The following is a 21,372-nucleotide window of genomic DNA, read 5'->3' on the forward strand; positions in this document are numbered from 1 at the left end:
GAGAGTTTCATAGCATTTTATTAAATATGAGATGGTAACACACACTGGATGCTGATATACTTAGCAGCTCTGCGAAATGTTTGTAATGCATGTGGGAGGTACATGGTCAAATCAGAGACCTTCGCTGTAGTGAATGCCGGAGAGTTTTTACAATAACATCAAAGAAAAACCACTGAGCTAACACAATGCTATCTGATCTGTACCATTCCAGTTGTCTTATCACATAGTCTCACCATCTTCCTGGCCAGTTCCATCTTGCAGCCCCTCCAGAAGTGCTAGGAAAACACAGGGTGCACATCTGAAATAGCCTATACTTGGCTTTTCTGAAGCCAGTTTCCATGGAAACCAGAATGACGGGAGAGGCGAAGGCTAGCGGAAAATCAGTCGAAAAAGCCAAGGCTCCCTAGATCCAGCCAGGATTGTTTAATTGGCCAAATGAGCTGCCTGTTTAACAGCTCTCATTTCATGCCATGTAGAACTAGCTGTTTACATCTCCGCCTTCTGCGTCGTCTCTCGCCAGCTTTTCCTTCTTAATGAAATCCAAAGGGAGGTTGGTCAGAACAAACTTGTAATCTGACATTATACCTTGTCCTTGAGTAGAAGATCACACCTTAGCAGCAGATATGATTATAAGAGCATGATACATGGATTTCAGATCCCTCCAGTAACAGACAGACCTTCACACACGAAATTCAAATGATAATCTGTGCCCAACAATACCGAAATACGGGATTTTAGAGCTGGAGTGACTTGGATCTTCCTCCAGACTTATCCCCTCATTCTTTGAGAGATTGTCTATTATGCCAGGAAAACAAACTTCTGGCTTTCAGTTCTGACATCACACCTAAGGTGGAATAACTTACCTGTCCTTTCTGTGCCCCAATTTCCCCATAAGTCAAAGCTAACCACACACTCATAGGACCTCTGTGGTAAGGTACAAGAGAACTAGGTTGGCATGAGGTTTCCTGTGATGACCTCCTCTTTGAGACCTGGTTCCCATTTCTACAAAAGGTAAAGAGCACATATCCACCTGGTGGAAAATGTCTTCTGCTGTCGACACACCAGGCAGATTCTGCTTTTCCTCCATGTAGATGTGTATCACTTTTTTGGCATTTTCCCTGATTGTCTTCAACAGGGCACTTTGAACACGCCTCTATTACGGCACTTTGTGTGATTATCATCATTTGTTTACAAAGCTGCCACTTTCATTAGATTTTCCACTTTTTGAGTTCCCCAACTTTTTTGTCTTAGCTCCACCCCGCCCAACTCTGTGGTTGGGACATAGCAGGCTTTCCATAAATACTTGTCAAGGAAATGAAAGAGATAATGCTTATGGAAAGGCTTTGAAAATCACAAAAGCACTAAACAAATCTAAGGGAAGGTGAGATTATATTCATCACTACTGATTCAGAGGAAAGGATTTGGAAAGTACAATGCCCAAGGGAAGAAAAATGATCTTATTATCATTAGACCTCTAAGTCAGCAGATAAGATCTGTTCGATAAAATTTAAAACCCCCTTCCCAGATATCCCAAAACAAAACAAACAAGAAAATTAAAAACATGTCACCCCCTAAAAAAGTAAAAACAGAACAAAAAGATACAAAAATATCAGCAACAACAACAGTGATAAACCCCTGAACAAAACCAAACCAAACCCTGAACCTATGCCCTTCCTGACTTCCTGCGCCTCGGCTGCCCTGTGTGGCTCTGCATGTATCCAGGGGCTGGGGGCCTGAGGGAGAGGCCTCCGCTGTGCTCTCCCGGGCTGAAATTGCTCAGCTGCCTTGCCTTGGTTTGAGAGAGTCACTAGAAATTCATCTAGACCAAGAAATGCAAAAGGACACCTGCCAAATCTTCTGTATCTTCAAGCACAGGGCCAAGTCAGCTCCCTCACTGCACGTGCTTACGGTTCTCCCTGAAGCTCATGGCAAGATACAAGGCCATAAAACTCAGGACAGTCTGTAGACACATTTGGGTTGGGGGCAATCTCGACACACACAGAAAGTTTATTCCTGGCTCGTTGCTCAAATGCACCTGTGTCCAGAGCTGGCAACAGATTCTTCTATTATTGATGGGTGCTGCGGGGTGGTGGTAGCAAAAGAATCCTGCTCTTGGTAACAGCAGAAATCGTGGACTTCTCCTTTTTCATAAAAACAAAATCAAATGGAATTTGTGGCTTTTTCTTGCCTTCTTCAGTTTTTGTAGACATGGCTGGCCATGGTAGTTCACAAACTATGGGACCCTTTCTTTTTCTTAGTCTTTTCTTTTTGGTGGCCATGTCCTTATGTGTCTGGGAAACTCCTGGCTTATGCTGCTTGTCCTAGAATGAGTATTTATAACTTCCCCTCTCACGTTCAAAAGTGACCCAATTTGGACAATAAATTATATAGCCATCCCCGTTCATTATTAGTGAGGTTTGGCACTTGTGAATGGGACAGCCCGTAGTCAAGGGGAAGGCACATGGCTTGGGGAGGCGGGGGGGACCACAGTTAGACTCTGGCCATCAAACCCCATGCTGAGTGGGGACAAAATGGGCAAGTTACTTAATGCCTCTAAGCCTCAGTTTCATCATCTATTAGAAAGGAGAATAATAATTAATAATAATAATAACAATTGAGCCAGTGCCCAGGATTACTGTGAGGATGCAGGGAGACAAGCTGTGTAGAGCACAGGACACACAGTGAGTCCTAGTAATGGTAGCTACCATCCCTGTTCTCCTTTCCCTCTCTCTTCCCTTATCCTCTGCCTGCCTCCCGCACCCCTTCACCCTTTATTTCATTCTTTCCTGCTTCTTTTTCTTTCTGAAATAATGGAATAACTTGGATTGCCTAAAGCAGAGTGTTTCTGCCTCAAGCCAAATGCCCCTGGAGTAGGGAGGAGTGGTCCAAGCTATGTTTCCGAATCCTGTAGATTGCATGCAGGGCTGGCATTAATTTTGTCTTCTTTGTGCTGCAAGGGAAAGTAAGTAGGAGCTCACTCATCTTTGTCTGTCATCATGGTTCCAGTACTGCGTTTCTGACAATTCACTGGTTTTGGTAGAAGCTGGACATGGTGACATATGCTTCCTCCTGACTTGATCCCAAGGAAGTGAGCACAGGCTGTCCCTGGGCAGCTGGGTTCAGTGTGGGGATTCCTGACTGGAAAGGAAATGGAGCGGGCACAGTGCTGTTTGTAGTTCCAGGGCCAAGCAGCAGGCCCTGGTACACATGAGGCCCATTCTTGCCACCTTCCCTGCAGTCTGGGGACCTGGATGAGGGTTGCACAAGGGCCTCACACATACTGATGCTCCCAGCCAGGCGTCCGAAGGGTGAATCTCCTCTGAAAGTTTTTGGGGTGATGACTGCATGCTCCGATGGCCAGGTGGGTCCCTGCATACCCCCTCCAAGCCTCTGCTTTTCAGACTCGTCTAGTTGTGGAGCAGTGTCTTGTAGAAAGCTTTCTGCTTCATCTCTAGCTTGAATGCCATCCACCTTATGAATCTGGCAGTCCAGGAAGCTTTCAGGATTGAAACTCACATTCAAATTCTGCACCAAAAAAGAAAGCAGGCATTGAGAGTGCTCCAAAGGAACACATGAGCAAAGGTTCAGTGCGTGGAAGGATGTAAAGAACCTTCTGACAAGGGTCTACCAGAGAATGTCGGAGGATTACCCACATGTTCTAGTTGACTCTGTCTCTGCAGACACTGACACATCAGAGTCTGAAGGGGCTGGCTCTGCCTTCCAGCCCTGGGGAAGCCTGGGAGACTTCTGAGACTTGTCTACTCATTTTAGTTTCTGAACACTATGGGGGTACAGCCAGGATCTCATGAGGCGCCCTAGTCATGGGATGCACAGAAGACCAAAACTCGTGGTTCAGCTGTTCCCTATCCTGCAATATCACCCTTGGCTACTGGGATGCCTCCAACATTGTGGCAGAAGCACCAGAAACACTCACCTTTTTTGGTTTCTTGCACAGTTGTTCCAGAGTCTTCTTATGATCGGGGAGACTGGGCCACACAATAGGTTTAATTCTGAAATAAGAGGACATTGAGAGAGAGGAAATGAATGGTGAGGGAGCATGCACAGTACTTCTTTCCACTCATTCTGAGCCAGAAATCAGAAGAGCAGATTTCTAGTTTTGGCTCTGTCACAACTAGGTGGGTGAACTTGGACAAATGACTTGCTTTCCCTGGGCCTCAGTGTCCTATCAATTCACAGAGCGGTCATTGTCAGTCATCTTTGCAAACACCTCTGGGAGAGTGCTGGGGAAGAGGAACAGTGAGGTTTGGCAATGGTGTAGCTATGAAACCAACACGTGCCCTGTTCATCCTTTCCTAATATAGGTGTTGCCGTCTTATTCCTCCTCTCTACTGACAGCAGTTCCTCTGCTCTTATTCTGGTGGAGATAAGGAATATTTTCTAAGTCACCCAGGGAAATTGTTTTAAGGTGCTCCTTTTCAAGTTGGAGTCCCATGAGAATATGTGGCACTGTGCTGTGGGCATCTTCCTAGAACATTAATAACTTGAAGGTACGTGTCAAAAGCATCATTTTTATAATGAAGCAAATATGGCTCTGTCATGGGGCAGAATACAGAAGTCCCATGAAGTCGTGTGCTGAAATTCAAACCTTCAAATACATTCTGCATTTTCCCTGGGTACCCCCCGTTGTCCAGACATTTTGGAGGCATGGTTCCTATTCCTTTAGGAGAAAAAGTTTGGGAGGAGGGTTTGTCCTATGTCCAGTTTCCATATTTTCACCCCTTATGAAATTAACTGTTGAAATTCACAGTGCCCTAGGCTGGGGAGGAATGTGAGCACTATAATTCCTGAAATGCCTTATTCGCCTTTCTAGTTTTCTCATCAGTAAATAGGATTAGAGCTCCAACTTTCTGGGACCCCATGTAACCATCCTCTTGATTAGTTAATGTTCACCTTTTTTTCCATAATGCACAGGCCAAGATGACCATCAGAGCCACAGAGAAGAAACTCAGAATGCTAATAGTTAGTAAAACAGGATCCATCCTCCCTGGAATGCAAGGATAGATCTTGGTTAGCAATCATTAACCATGCAGTGGGGTAGGCTTTCAGGGTGCTTTGAATTTATTTAGTAACTTAGGACCATTTATTATTTCTTCCAAGTTGCTTTTCAGTGAATAGGATGATGTATTAGCGTTATGCTCCAGGAATTTTGGCTTCAGTAAGTGGCACTGAATTGGGTGACCAGGTCTAGAACATCCGTCACTTGAAATATAAAAGTGACCAGGCATTAAAGCTGGCAGCACTCTCTCCCCAACTCCCATCACCAAGAGAAGGAAGCCCTGGAGGAGAATGCTGAGGTGAATGCTGTATACCGCAGGCTCAGCAAGTCCCAGTCTGAGAATGGGAGGCTGGGATGGCAGAACGGTTCTCCTCATACCTCAAAGAGAAGGTATGTGTGCAGTGTTTTGGTTCCTCAGGGGCCTGCCTGAGCCATGTTCTTCGGTTTCTCTGGCCATTCTTGCTTCCTAGATCACATGGATATCTTTGTTATTCTGAAAAAGGATGCATGGAAGAGCAGCGCTCGCTTGCCTGTCTTCCATCACCAAAGGTGTTCCCTGGAGGGGCTTTACAGAGGCCAGCCATTGGGATTCCAGTCTAAATTGGTAAAGTGGAGGTAGCAGGTGGGCATTTGTTCAGAATTAGCAGCAGCTCCCGAGAGCACTTAGGTCGGTAGAGTCATTAATGGTACCAGTAGAGTCATTTGATCAACGACTGCTCCCACCACGTCCTTGTTCTTCGCCATAGGGGCAAAGATGGCAGGTCATTCTCCAAAGGCAGTGTAAGAATGCCCTCAGGGGGGTCCTAACTTGTGGGTTCATTTCACCTCTCTGGCTCTCACTCTTGCTCTCACAACACTTTGACACGCAAAGAACTACGCAGGGCACAAAGACTCGGCAGTCACTTCCCACCTGTGATCTCTGGAGTTCTGAAGTGGAAGGTTGGACTCCATTCACTCCAGAAGCCTTGAAAATAGTTGGCATTAGGGATGGACCGGACTTTAATCTCATACATTGCATCAGGTTGTAGCTTTCTCTGTAGGAGTGTCAGCTTTGTACTGGATAAGTTCACACGCTAAAGAGCAAAACATGCCATTACATTTTTAGGATTGAAAAAGAAGTGCTGCCCAGATCCCCAGAATCATTTCAAATTGAGTGCCTTTAGTCACATGGGTACTCTTATTAAGAAAAGGAGCTATGACATGGGGAAGACCATGTGTGAGCACCTAAATATGTGAGCTCCTACCAGTGGTCAAGGAGGACAACAGTACCATGGGTCTTTGTTTAGGTAAGCTGGGCTCTGCCACTCCAGGAGGATATAAATCACTCCCAGGCTCCCACCTTCCTTTCCACACTTCAATTTCTGCCCCCCCTTTTCTCCCCTTTCACATTCCAAGGGGAAATAAAAGGGAATGGTAAGATTAATTAGTGGGAATAATTTCTCTCTAGAGAGATACCATTCTACATTGTAAGTAGCAATATAGAGACAACAGTATCTTCAAAAATGTGTATTACCCTTAAGAAAGAAAACATCTTTCAATCTGATTGGTAAAAAGTTAATATTCCATTGTTATTTACGTTTACACTTATTCAGTTATTAGTTTTCATATATTTATTGAATTTACATATTTCTAGTTTATGAGACATTTCCAAGTTTCTTGCTAATTTTCCTGTTGTTACATTTGTCCTTTTCTTAATGATTTATAAATCCTCTTTATATACGAAGGATATTAACCATCTGTCAGTTGTATGTGTGGCAATTTAATCTTAATTTCTAATTTGCATTATGACCTTGATTATTGTGTGTGCTGACATTTATAAGGCTTTATTTTTATGTAGTCACATGTATCCATCTTTTGCTTTTTTTTTTTTTACTGCTTTTATACTTAGAATATTCTTCTTCATCTCAAGATTATGTAAACATTTACCTGTATTTTTTCTATCTTGTTTAGAGTTTCACTTTTGCATAATTTCCTTAAATCATCTTTTTATTTATTTATTTTTCTATGGAGCGGGTTAGGTATTTAACTTAATTTTTTCCACAAGCAACGAACTGACTGTCCTGATATCATTTATTCAAGATCCTTCCTTTCTCCACTGTAGTTGCTTTTCCATTGGTGCAATTTTCAAATAAAGACTCAAGAGGGCAGGATCAAGGTAGCCTAGTTTGTTTGGTGGATGGGTAGAAGCAGGGAGAAGGCTGCTTAGGGCAGACATTACACTCAGTATAAACACTGTACAGCAGCATGCTATAGACAAAGAAGGCTAATCCTGGCCTGACAAAAGGGAACAGAATAGATAAGTAGACACTCTTTTCACCTTGAGAAGGAGAAGCCATCATCTGGTTTTGCCCATCTGGTACAAAAAGGACAGATGTTAAGCCAATAGGCTCAGAGGATCCTGAAAATCTGGGATACTCTACATTTCTCCCATTTTTCCCCCAAGACAGGTTTCAGGGACAGCCAGACCATTCCAATGACAGCGACACATGGAGTCTAACAAATCCTTCAGATTATGATACAAATGAAGTTTGTTACTTTGAGGATGAAGAACTCGGGCTTAAAAAAAAATGAAGAAAAATATTCCACTCCCCTCCTTACTTCAGGCTGCTTCCTGTGAACCAAACTGTGGCTATGACTTGGTGACGGTTTTTGGCTGATTTGCTGTGAGAGTTGTGTACTTTTTGAGACCCTGGAATAAAGAGGACTGATTTGGTCTTAATCTATATTGTTAATTCAACAGCCTAATTTTGAAATGCTACAAAAACAAAAAATAGAGCAAAAAAAAATTAGAGCTAGAATGGGATGGCCCAGAGAAGATCGAGGTTTTGTGAAACCTGGAACTATTATACTTTGGGGACCTTCTTTCAGAAAAAGGTATATTTTGAACACAAAATTACTAGGGGCCCTCCCCAGGTAAATGTACCTCTGGGACAATAAAATTTATAACATTAAGAAGTTTTTATTTTATAGTTTTATGTAAGTATTTTATAATTTTGTGTATTTTATATACATTTACTTATTAAGTATATTTATATATATATCTCTTCATGAATGTTATAATGGATAAATGTAGTTAATCTACATACCATCCAGTCATTTTCCTTTTTTTCCTGGCGATAGGCTACTTCATGCATTAATTCTTTCACATACTTCTTTTGTGAATGAGATGTGTTAAATGTCACTAGAAAGTCATTTGCTCCTTTGCGATAGATGACTCTTACGTCAAAAGGAGCCTCAGGTTTAACTGGAAAGGAAAAAGAAAGGAGGTCAGTCTGTAGGGTAGTCAAGAAAATAATTATGCTTTTTAAAATTCATCTATTCTGTAAATCACATTCTCTTTCTGGGTCAGTAACTGGGCAACAATTCAGAAAACTGTTTCTTCTTCCTCGTTCACAGCCTGACTACACTTTTCAGCCTCCCTGGCAGTTGGGTGTAGTCTTGTGAGCAATGTGGGTGGAAGTGATGTTCACCACTTCCCATCCTGGCCCAGAAACCTTACATGTATGGCCCTATGCTTATTCTCTTTCCACCACTTGGAGTCATATGTTGAAGACAATGGAACCACAGGATGAAGGAGCTCCGAATACTGTTTAGAGGAGCCTCACCCACAGATTAGAAATATCCATTTTGACTCTTAAGTGAGCAAGAAATAAACTTTTGGTTGTTGAGATATCATATGTTTTAGGGCTTATTTGTTATAGCAGCTCGTGCCAATTCTACACTGAAACATATTCTCTTTGCCTTTTGAATACTAGGGAACTTGCTACTCTCTAGCCCCAAAACAGGAGTGTTTAAGCTTGGAGTCCTCATTATTCCAATAGAATCAGGTTGTAAGCCGGGAGCCTCGAACCTCACCTCTGCTATGTAGAAGTTGAGGGTCTGCATCCTGGCCCTAAGCTCATAACTTCCACTGTGATTTCAGTCTAGTTTGTATTAGCTCTAAATTCCTCTCTGGTCTCTTCCTCTGCCTGCCTGCCATGCAAAGTTCCTCTTAGAATTACATACATCATATATGAAATGTTATTGGAGGGAGATAGGTTTTATTCTAGGCAGAACCAACCCAGAGAAAGGTACTACATTCCTTGAAAAGCATGCATGTCAGGCAGCATCCCCACCATTGTCCAGGGGCTTTCCTGTCTTGGGTTCTTAGCTGCTCTATCACCAAAAGCTGGGATGTTAGTTGTCTAAAGATGGGACAGCCACTTTTTTGCATGGCTGATCTCAGACAGAGATGGGGAGCACATAGACTAAAATCAAAGCTACACCTATTGTTAACTAGAGAATATGTGTTCATCAAACTCTTACTCTGTAGACTGAACTGGATTCTAGGCTATCTGATTTGGGCCTTAAGGCCAACTTGCTGACCCAGTAAAGTGAACTCATGTAGGGGAAATTTGGCTCACTTATTGCAGTCCCTTGCTCATAGTGGTAGCCACCTAAGGTTTTCTCGCATTGCCCCAGAGATCCTGAAAAAGAGGAAGTGTCTCCTTCTTTGCCCTTCAATGTCTTGTAAAAGAGGAAGTTTATTCTTTTTTACTCTTAGATGACTATAGGAAGGGAAGGTGCCCTGGGGGAATAAGGGGAAAGGAGGGTGGGTATAAAGAAACGGACCAACAGAGAATACTGTCAACCTTTTACACCTGCCAAGCCAGTTCCTACTCTTCATTTAAGGGAATGATTAAGATTCACATTCTCAACGAAACCTCTGATACTGTATTCCTTGCCTCATTCCCATCTCCCAAGGACTCCCAATAATGGAAGAATTAAGGGAAGAACGGACTGATATTGATTATACATCTACTAAGCTCCAAGTGCTTTACTTACACAAACTTCCACTAATGATCCCTTAGTACAGCTATACTGATGAGAAACTGAGTCTCAGAGAGTTTAATTAAGTTCAGGCTCCTATAATATGGTTTGATAGTATTTAAATCCAATTCAGTCTGATTCTGAGGCTCGCTCTTCTTTATCTGGCTTTTGTTTCTGTGCTCAATTATCTCACACTGGCTTGTCCAGGTGTCCTCCAAATAGGTCTGCCTCTGGCCCAAAGGGTGTCTTTGAGCACATTAGAAAATTTGCTTATTCATTCCTCAAGCAACATTTTTGTAAGTTAATTTATTCTGGAAACAATTTGAACAATAACAGAGATTCACATCACCAAGACAATTGGGAAGAGAGGAAGCTGCCCCTCTAGCCGTATCAGAGAGCCCACACCTAAAGGAGGGGAAGTAAGTGAGGGCCAGGTGGTTGCAGGAGAACTCTGGTCTAGGGCTCAGTCAGGGGCTTCCAGTTTAAATTCAATTAAATGACAGTTCTGCCAATGAAATATCACCTTAAGAACCAGAAGAAAGTACTACCGAGCCACCTGCCTCCACTACCTCTCACCCTGCTTGCTTATGGGTGCTTTCCAAAGCCCCAAGAGGCTCATAACTCCCAGTTCACAGAGGCCCATGCTACCGGGTGTGAGCACAACTGCTTTTCTCCCTTTGGCCCTCAGATGTGACTTGTTAGGCTTGTTTCTGCCGGAGTATAGAAAATGGGCCTCTGAGAGCACTGGGTATAATTTGGGGTTTCAGATGGACAGGGTGCCACCTGGAGTCTTGAGTATTCACATGCTCACTCTCTAAAATGCCAGGAGTCTGTCAGAAGACTGAGAATCTCTGTCCTCTCTACCTGTTCTCAGAGAAGTGAATATATATATTTGCAATTCCAGTGGCAAACCTTTAGAAATCATGCTCTTGTGCAGTGCCCTGACTGACCATCCAACCATAACAGCCTAGTCTACAAATGACAAAATCCAGCTTGCTTGTGTCCTGAAATCAGAATTACCTTGTTGTTGTTCTCACCTTCTTAGACAGCACTCACATAGATTGTGGCCTACATTGCTGTGTGGCCACCATGTACAACCCTCTGCCTAATGTCTCTTTTTCACGATCTCTGACTTTTTACAGGATAATTATTCACAGGTAGAACTTCTGCTTTTATTCTTTATTTTACCAATTTGGTGAAGCAAAGCTGAGATAGACTCAAAGTTTCTCACCTCCTTGTTTCTCTAATGAGTATTTCTCTCTTACGTTTAATTTTCCTTTTGGGCGCTGAAGAAGGGATTGAGAATAGGGAGAGAGAGTGATCCATAGTATTTAAAACCAGCAAAAGAATGTCTCTCTTCAATCACTTCAGCCAATTTCCCCCCTGTGTATATTGTTTCATTTATGAATCCCATAGGTAGAATAAATATGGGTAGTTTTATAATTGCACTGATGCATTGTAATTGGCTTAGACGTTCTCCTACACCGAGCCTCTCTGAGGTTTTGGAATGAACTTTATTCACTCCAGGGTCATAATCTGTAAGTAAAGGGGAAAAAACTTCTTGTGTCTATATTCCTAATCTTTCTGATTACTTTGATTTACTTGCCTGGTAACCAAATGGTGAATTGGTAATTAATATAGACTTACAATCAGGTGTTTGAATGGATTTACTAATTCATATTATTATGTATATGGACATTATATAGAGCCAAAGGAAACATGTAGATGAGTTTACCAATTCAGATTATAATTTTATTTGAAATATAATTATTATATCTTTTTTTGGCAAATTGTTATACGAATATCCTCAGGCAAATTGGATTGGCTATGCCTCGCTTCTCAAAACAAGTCTCTTAGGAAGATGTGATAGTCATTTCATGTGTCAGCTTGGTTAGGCTGTGGTGCCCACTTGTCNATGAGTTTACCAATTCAGATTATAATTTTATTTGAAATATAATTATTATATCTTTTTTTGGCAAATTGTTATCTAATATCCTCAGGCAAATTGGATTGGCTATGCCTCGCTTCTCAAAACAAGTCTCTTAGGAAGATGTGATAGTAATTTCATGTGTCAGCTTGGTTAGGCTATGGTGCCCACTTGTTTGGTCAAACACCAGTCTAAAAGTATCTTTTTTATTTTTTTAAGACTTGATTAACATTTAACTCACTACACTTTGAATAAAACAGATTTTCCTCCATAAGGTGGTGCTCCTCATGCCATCAGATGAAGGCTTTAAAGCAGACTGAGGGTGCCTTGCTGGCTCACTCAGAAGAGCATACCACTCTTGATCTTGGGGTCATGAGTTCAAGGCCCATGTTGCATGTAGAGATTACTTAAATACACAAATAAACTTAAAAAAAAAAAACAAAGACTGAGATACCCTGAAAAGAAGCAATTTTGCTTCACGATTGCAATATAGATACCCTGCTTGAGGTTCCAGAACATGACCCNGCTTTAAAGCAGACTGAGGGTGCCTTGCTGGCTCACTCAGAAGAGCATACCACTCTTGATCTTGGGGTCATGTGTTCAAGGCCCATGTTGTGTGTAGGGATTACTTAAATACACAAATAAACTTAAAAAAAAAACAAAGACTGAGATATCCTGAAAAGAAGCAATTTTGCTTCACGATTGCAATATAGATACCCTGCTTGAGGTTCCAGACCATGACCCTACCCTGTGAGGTTTGGATTCAAGACTGCAATATCCAATCTTACCTGAGTTCCTAGCACTCTGGCTTGCCCTATAGATTTCAGACTTGCCAGCTCCCACAATCATATGAGCAATTCCTTAAAATAAATCTCTTTCATATCTATATCTCTATGTACATCTCTATATTTTGTCTATCTATTATCTATCATCTATCTATCTATCTATCTATCTATCTATCATCTCTTCCATTAGTTCTGTTTCCTCTGGAGAACTCTAATACAGAAGTCATATTTACTTTTCAAAATAACTTGATACTTTAACAAAACACACTCAGAATATGGTGGGTACATGGGAAGAAGACTACAAGGAATTCAGGAGAAGGTAAGATGAGTAAGGAAAGGACATACATTGGTGGAGGACAGAGGCTCAGAATCAGTGCAACTTCACACAGATGAACTCTTCCTGCAATCATCATCTTTCATAGCTGAGTCTGAAGACCCTCAGAATTCTCTTGTAATAGGAATTAGTGGCATGTGTTTCACAACTTTCATTTCTTTAGAAAATTCCTTCCATTAGGGAATTTGCTATTCTCTATTAAAAATAGCTTTCAAGATTTGTCTACTTTTAACATAAAATCCAGAAAGAATCAGTGTCCTCATATATCCCCAAATGGCAACCATAAACCTATATACAACTTCTTACCTATCTCGACTATGTTCAATTTCTTGGAAGTTATGTTCCTTCCTCCAAGCTTCACATATATTTCGCTGTCTCCAATGAGTAAGAATTTCTTTGTCTTAATGAAATACATGTCTTGCAGTTTATCAAAAGTCAGGCATTTTACATTCAAAAGGGCTTCACTGTAGAAACAAAAAGGGAATTCATCTCAATCAAGTAGGAGTTTCTGTACAAAATAGAATAGCATTACATTTACATTTCAGTTGTGTCTTCAACTCTGTCCATAGGTATGTGGATGGGCAGGTGCTTATGAAAGAGAGGGAATTAAATAATGTGTCTTCTTGCTACCGTCATACCTAGTGATGATATCTCAGGCATTAGATGCAACTAAATCTGAAACGGTCAGAGGATGTTCATGAGAAAGATGGAAAATACTTATTTTTTAATAATCAATCATTGAAAAACAAATACTTTGTTTAGGTGAGAACTTANTACTTTGTTTAGGTGAGTACTTAATTGCTTTTTGATGTCCTGCAGAAATAAATTGAGAAAATAAAACCTGTAAAGAAACATTGACAAAAAAAAAATAAAGGAAATGATACAATAGTCTAAAGGATTGTANAATTGCTTTTTGATGTCCTGCAGAAATAAATTGAGAAAATAAAACCTGTAAAGAAACATTGACAAAAAAAAATAAAGGAAATGGTACAATAGTCTAAAGGATTGTATACATAAAACCATACATACTTAATGGGTTTTTCAAAGGTAATTTTGACTGTGCTCCACTTTTACCTCATCAACAGACTTTAAAATCAACCTTTTCCCCATGTTCCCTAGCTTAACACACAATAACCATACTCTAGGAATTGAACTCTGTCACTTTTGTCACTTCCTCTCCCCAATTAGGATCAGACTTTCAGGAAACTGAGGAGGAGAGATTGTTGCCTCCTGTACAACTAACATCAAAAGCTCCACATTGGGGTACCTGGGGAGCTCAGTCGGTTAAGTGTCTGTCTTCGGCTTAGGTCATGATCCCAGGGTCCTGGGATTGAGCCCTGTGTCAGGCTCCCTGCTCAGCATGGAGTCTGCTTCTCCCTCTCCCTCTGCCCCCCCCACTCATGCGCACACACATTCTCTCAAAAAAATAAAATCTTTTAAAGAAAACTCCACATTGTAAGTAAATTTTGAGTTCCAGTAGTAGCAGAACAACTTATATCATACTAGTCCTTTAACATATAACAGTTATAAACCTTGGACAAACTATTTTTTGAAAGTCCTATTTAAAAGCTTTAGAGAGTAACCAAAAGTATGCAGAAATGAGAGGGAACTTTATCCTTTAAAAAAAGGTGGATGAGATCCTTGTTTCTGCTTTTTTTTCCCTTCGTTTGATGTCATTCCTCAGGTCACACTGTGATAGGCATCTAGAATCTAATGGAAAGCCACAATTTCATTGTCTTGAGAAGTTAGAGGGCTGCCTGCATGGCTAGATATTTTTAATGGGGAAAAGCCTAGAAATGAGGAATCTATGGAGATGTAAGACACCAGATCTGCATATAAACTCTTCTCATATCATTATATGTCCCTTTAATNTCTCATATCATTATACGCCCCTTTAATTGTCAAATGTGGAAGAGACCGTAAGGAAACCATGGACTAGCAATAGCTAGATGGCTCTAGAAAGAACTGAGTGGAGATTTACATGCTGTCTCAAAAGAAAAGAGAATTTGAAGATTAATGTGGTCCTGTTAACCAACTAGCAGGGCTGAAACTAACAATCAGCAGAGGAAGTTAACAGAATCCAGAAAACTTATTACCAGTAGTTTCTTTCCTACATTCAAAAGTTACTACAAATGACTAAAGAAAGAAAAATGAGACCCATAGTCAAGACAAAGAGCAATCAATGTAAAGCAGTCACCCTAAAGTAAGCAGATGTTGGAATTAGCAGAAAAAGCCTTAAAGCAGCTTTTGTAAATATGTTCAAGGGCTAAACAAAGACTATGGCCATAATGATTGAATATATGTGTAATGTTAGTGGAGAAGTGGAAACTGTAAAAGAGAACAAGATGAAAATACTGTAACCTACAAGTAAATCTAAAATTTGTAAAAATACAGAGTGTATTGGATGGGCTTAATGGCAGATTGAAGATGGCAGAGGAAAGGGTCAGTGAACTTGAAGACAGAGCAATAGCAGGTTTTCAGCCTGAAATAACAGAAATGCTCGGTGACCTATAGGATGATATCAAGGGGATAAGTAAATACATAATTAGAATTCCAGAATAAGAAAATATAAATTTGGATTAAAAAAATAGATAAAAAATAGTGGCTCCAAATTTCCCAAATATAACAAAAATGTCTATTTTTAGGTTTAAGAAACTCAGCAAATCCAAGCAGGACCAATCCAAAGAAAACCACACCTAGGCACATCACAGTTAAATGGCTGAAAATGAAGGCAAATAGAAAATTTCGAAAGTATCTAGAGAAAAATATCACTTCTGATCAGAAACTATGGGCACAAAAGACCCTGGAATAATATCTTTAAAACCCTGAAAGAGAGAAAAAAATATGTTCACCTTGAAATCTTACATGCACAAAACATTCTTCAAAAGTGNATTCTTCAAAAGTGAAGGTCAAGTGAAGATATTTCCAGATATATAAAAATTGAGATAATTTGTTTTAAAAACTTCTTTAGACCAGAGGGCAATGATACCATATGGAATTGCAGATCTACAGGAAGCAACCAGGTATACCAGAAAAGCTATACTTTGGTAAATATAAAAGACAATATATATTTTATTCTTTAAAATTATTTAAAGATAAATGATTGCTGAAAACAAATATTATAACATTATTGTGGCATTTATAATGTATGGTAGAAGTAAAAATATATGACAATAGTGCATAGGGTGGGATGTGATAAGTGGAGCTATATTGTTGTATTGTTGCAAGTTTCTTCTATTTTATATATGAAATAGTACAATATTAACTCTAAGTAAACTATGATAAGGTTGAATGTTATAACTGTTAGAGCATTCACTAAGAAAAAGATATTGCCCAAAAGTACAAATAAGGAAGAAATTGAATATCTCAATAGCTCATTTCTTTCAGAGGAATTACATTTATTATCAACAAACTTCCCTGTTGAGAAAACTCTATGCCAGATAGTTCCATGCTGGTGAATTCTATCAAAAAAGATAAGAAATAATGTCAATTCTACACAAATTACTTCAGAAAATAGAATAGAAATAGACCCCGTCTAACTTATTTTATGAAGTTAGCTCAACCCTGGTACCAAAAGCTGGCAAAATACTACAGAAAAGAAATTTACAGAAAAATGTCCCCCTAGAAATGTGTATTGAAATTTCCTCAAGAAAATATTAACACATTGATGTTACTACTATGAGAAAGAGAGATGATGTTACTACACATCCCAGGAAATCAAGGTAGATTCAGCAATCAGAGATCAATCATACAATTCACCATATTAAAAGAACAAAAGGCGTAAATAATCTGATTACCTCAAGTAATGCAGATAAACATATGGCAAAATTCAACACCCACTTATGATAAAAACTCTCAGCAGACAATTAAAAGAAGAACACTACGTCAACCTGATAAAGGAAATTTACAGAGTCTATAGTTAATATATTTAATGGTGAAATTGTGAACATTTTCCCCCTTTGCTAAGGACAAAACAGGAATATCCACTTTCACTATTTTTAATCAGAGTACTGGAGGTCCTAGGTCAGTGCCTAAGGCAAGAGGAACAAACAAACAGAAAAACACTCAGTTTGGAAAGGAAGAAAAAAAGCCTTTCTTTATTTGCAGACAACATTGTATAGATTCTCCAACACAATTACAGGAACTAGTAGGGTGAATTCTTCAAGGTCAGAATATAAAAGACAATTATATTTCTATTGGTTAGTATTAAACAATTAGAAAATAAATTTTGAAAACAACAGCTCCATTTATGATAACAATAAACATAAAATCCTTAGAAATAGAATTAATAATGGATGTTCAAGGCCTTTGCAATGGAAATTATAAAACATTCCTCAATGCTATAAAGGAGATCTAAATAAATGGAGAGGCACATTCATGGATTAGCAAATTCCAATGTGGCATATAAAATATTAATCAAAAATCTCAGCAGGATTTAAAAGAAAAATAACAAGATGATTCTAAAATTTATGTGGAAATACAAAGAACTCAGAGTAGTCAAAACAGCATTGAAAAAGTAGAGCAAATATGGAAGATTCAGAGAAGCTGATTTCAAATTTACTATAAAGCTATGATAATAGGGCCATTTTCACACTGGCATAAGACTAGATAAATTGGGGCACCTGAGTGGCTCAGTCAGTTCAGTTTCTGCCTTTGGCTCAGGTCATGATCCCAGGGTCCTGGGATCGAGCCCCACATTGGGCTCCCTGCTCAGCTGGGAGTCTGCTTGTCTCTCTCCCTCNTTTTTCGCACTGGCATAAGACTAGATAAATTGGGGCACCTGGGTGGCTCAGTCAGTTCAGTTTCTGCCTTTGGCTCAGGTCATGATCCCAGGGTCCTGGGATCGAGCCCCACGTTGGGCTCCCTGCTCAGCTGGGAGTCTGCTTGTCTCTCTCCCTCTGCCCACCCCACCCCCTGCTCCTGTGCATGCTCTCTCTGTCTCTCACTCTCAAAAATAAAAAATTAAATCTTAAAAAAAAAGAATAGACAAGTTGATCAATAGAAAGTATAGAGTTCAGAAATAGACTTGTACATAGAAGTTTAACTGATTTTCAATACGAGTGCCTTATCAGTTCAATGGGAAATAGAAAATCATTTCAGCAAACTGTCCTGAAACAACTGGATAAATAAATGGAAGATATGAACCTTAATCTCATGAAAATTAATTAGATATGAATTATAGACCTAAATGTAAAAGCTCAAACTATAAAATATCTAGGAGAAAACATAGGAAAATGTCTTTCTGATTTTGGGAGTGGACAAAGATAGTAATGACACACACAAAAATTAAACATAAAAGAGGGAAAAAAAGACATACTGGACTTTCATTGAAGTGAAAACTTCTTCCTCATTAAAATACACTATTAAGAAAATGAAATAGCAAGCTACACATTGGCAGAAAATAGTTGTAATGCATATATCTGACAAAGGAATTGTATCCAGAATATATAAAGAATTCATACCCATCAACAATAAAAGGATAAGTAACTCAGTAAAAAAGACAAAAGGCTTTAACAGACACCTGTCACAAGAAGGCATATAAATGGCCAGGAACTACTCAAAAAGGTGGTCAACATTATTTGTTATTTGAGAAATGTAAAGAAAAATCACGAGATACTATTTCAAAGCCGAATGTCCTAGATGATGTGTAACTCTCACACTTTGTTGGTTGGAGAGTAGAATGGTTATAACCTCTTTGGAAAACTGCTGGGCAGTTTCTTATAAAGTTAAACACACACCTACCCTAATGATTCAGTGATTCCACTCTGAGGTTTTTACTGCAGAGAAATGAAAGTGTGTATTAACAAAAAGATCAGTAAAAAAAATTTAATAGCAACTAAAAAAATAATAGTCTCAAATTTGAAAAACTCCAGTATCCATCAAAAGGAGAATGTATTCAAAGCTTGTGATATATTCATTCAGTGGAATTATTAGTCAGCAGTTGAAAAGATGAGCTCTGAGACACACATCAACATGGATAATTCTTGAAAACATTTGGTGTGTGAAAGAATTCATTTAGAAAAGAGTAAACAGTGTGTTATTCCATTTATAAGAACTATTGGAAACTGGCAAAACTAAGGTGTGATGGATTGCTTACAGGGGATGAGTGCCTGAAAGGGGGCAGGAGGCATCCTTCTAGGGTGAAAGAAATGTTCTGTATTGAAGAAGAAAGCAAAGTATGTATTCTCATTGTAAAAATAATTAAACAACGAAGAATGAAAATAAAAGCACTCACTTCTCTTCCTTCCTCAACCCTCCATTTAACTTCCCTCTCCTGTGATAAACATGATTACCAATTTGTTTTTCCTACATGCTCTTCTAGCCAAATAGCCCTGAAAAGAGGGATAGCTGGCTCGAATTCAAAGTGGGAATTGTGGCAGGAAAAAAAAAGGCTTTGTACAGGTTTGCTTACATGGATTCTTCACATTAACCAGACATTTTAAAAAAAATCATAAGGAATATGTTCTAAAAAGGTCCTTTACAACCTACAATCCAGAAGGTATTGGTTTTCTTTGGTAAACTGGATGTGCGTATATTTTTCTCGGCATGTGCTCAAGCGAGTGCTTTCTGGGATTGTTCCTGGACTCTGAGCAGAAAGAACAAGTCTGTGGTTAGAGGTGAGCTGGATGTGGGGTTAAAATCTGAGGAGGATGCCTCTGTTTTAGGTGCAGAGTCTCCCAGCTCTGGGCTGCTGTGGTCTTTGAGTGACTGGTTACTCTCTGCATTCAAACAAAGATAGAGATGGGTGAAGACATTTTAAGTTTATTAACTGGCTAGCTATATTTACTATTTGTGGGACCTTTCTTAAAATTGTCTCACCCTGAATTATAGTTTTTTTGTTAACTGTTATATTTTAGGGTATGCAATTGTTTTGGTTTTAAGTGTGTGTGTGTGTGTGTGTGTGTGTGTTGGAGTTTCTAGAGAGTGTGTCTCTCATTGGGCTAAGTGGGTTTTTCCCCTTGGATTGGAGTAAATATTAAAAGCAAATTTTTAAGTTAGGTCAGATGGATATCAGGGGACAAACTTGGGACAAGCATCACATGGAAAGTTCTGAAGTGGCAACATGTCATAATTGGATGAGTAAGGATAGAAGGAGAGAATTGGAGCAGTATTCCATTTCTGAATTTTAGGTAAGACATATGATGTGGAGAAATTAGAAAGATAATGGCTTTTAGTTCAGTCATTGAGTTTGGAATATATTTGTAAGTAAAGCATGGTGGAATATTCAATTATAAATACTTAANTCACACTTTGTTGGTTGGAGAGTAGAATGGTTATAACCTCTTTGGAAAACTGCTGGGCAGTTTCTTATAAAGTTAAACACACACCTACCCTAATGATTCAGTGATTCCACTCTGAGGTTTTTACTGCAGAGAAATGAAAGTGTGTATTAACAAAAAGATCAGTAAAAAAAATTTAATAGCAACTAAAAAAATAATAGTCTCAAATTTGAAAAACTCCAGTATCCATCAAAAGGAGAATGTATTCAAAGCTTGTGATATATTCATTCAGTGGAATTATTAGTCAGCAGTTGAAAAGATGAGCTCTGAGACACACATCAACATGGATAATTCTTGAAAACATTTGGTGTGTGAAAGAATTCATTTAGAAAAGAGTAAACAGTGTGTTATTCCATTTATAAGAACTATTGGAAACTGGCAAAACTAAGGTGTGATGGATTGCTTACAGGGGATGAGTGCCTGAAAGGGGGCAGGAGGCATCCTTCTAGGGTGAAAGAAATGTTCTGTATTGAAGAAGAAAGCAAAGTATGTATTCTCATTGTAAAAATAATTAAACAACGAAGAATGAAAATAAAAGCACTCACTTCTCTTCCTTCCTCAACCCTCCATTTAACTTCCCTCTCCTGTGATAAACATGATTACCAATTTGTTTTTCCTACATGCTCTTCTAGCCAAATAGCCCTGAAAAGAGGGATAGCTGGCTCGAATTCAAAGTGGGAATTGTGGCAGGAAAAAAAAAAGGCTTTGTACAGGTTTGCTTACATGGATTCTTCACATTAACCAGACATTTTAAAAAAAATCATAAGGAATATGTTCTAAAAAGGTCCTTTACAACCTACAATCCAGAAGGTATTGGTTTTCTTTGGTAAACTGGATGTGCGTATATTTTTCTCGGCATGTGCTCAAGCGAGTGCTTTCTGGGATTGTTCCTGGACTCTGAGCAGAAAGAACAAGTCTGTGGTTAGAGGTGAGCTGGATGTGGGGTTAAAATCTGAGGAGGATGCCTCTGTTTTAGGTGCAGAGTCTCCCAGCTCTGGGCTGCTGTGGTCTTTGAGTGACTGGTTACTCTCTGCATTCAAACAAAGATAGAGATGGGTGAAGACATTTTAAGTTTATTAACTGGCTAGCTATATTTACTATTTGTGGGACCTTTCTTAAAATTGTCTCACCCTGAATTATAGTTTTTTTGTTAACTGTTATATTTTAGGGTATGCAATTGTTTTGGTTTTAAGTGTGTGTGTGTGTGTGTGTGTGTGTGT

At 39.3% G+C, this 21,372-nt stretch overlaps 1 protein-coding gene across 1 annotated transcript in view; it reads right to left on the bottom strand.

Moving 5' to 3' along the window:
* IL7R (interleukin 7 receptor) overlaps positions 1–21,372 on the bottom strand; it is a 34,957-nt gene continuing 13,585 nt past the window's right edge. Inside the window, exons 3-8 of the mRNA XM_034657018.1 lie at positions 13,179–13,336; positions 8,104–8,261; positions 5,928–6,090; positions 4,912–5,005; positions 3,935–4,010; positions 1–3,525 (exon numbers count right to left, since the gene is read on the bottom strand). Of these exons, the coding sequence (XP_034512909.1) occupies positions 3,025–3,525; positions 3,935–4,010; positions 4,912–5,005; positions 5,928–6,090; positions 8,104–8,261; positions 13,179–13,336 (1,150 nt within the window). The 3' untranslated portion in view covers positions 1–3,024. The remainder of the gene's footprint in view (positions 3,526–3,934; positions 4,011–4,911; positions 5,006–5,927; positions 6,091–8,103; positions 8,262–13,178; positions 13,337–21,372) is intronic.

Source organism: Ailuropoda melanoleuca, chromosome 3, assembly GCF_002007445.2.
Source record: "Ailuropoda melanoleuca isolate Jingjing chromosome 3, ASM200744v2, whole genome shotgun sequence".
In the NCBI taxonomy this organism is placed as follows: domain Eukaryota; kingdom Metazoa; phylum Chordata; class Mammalia; order Carnivora; family Ursidae; genus Ailuropoda; species Ailuropoda melanoleuca.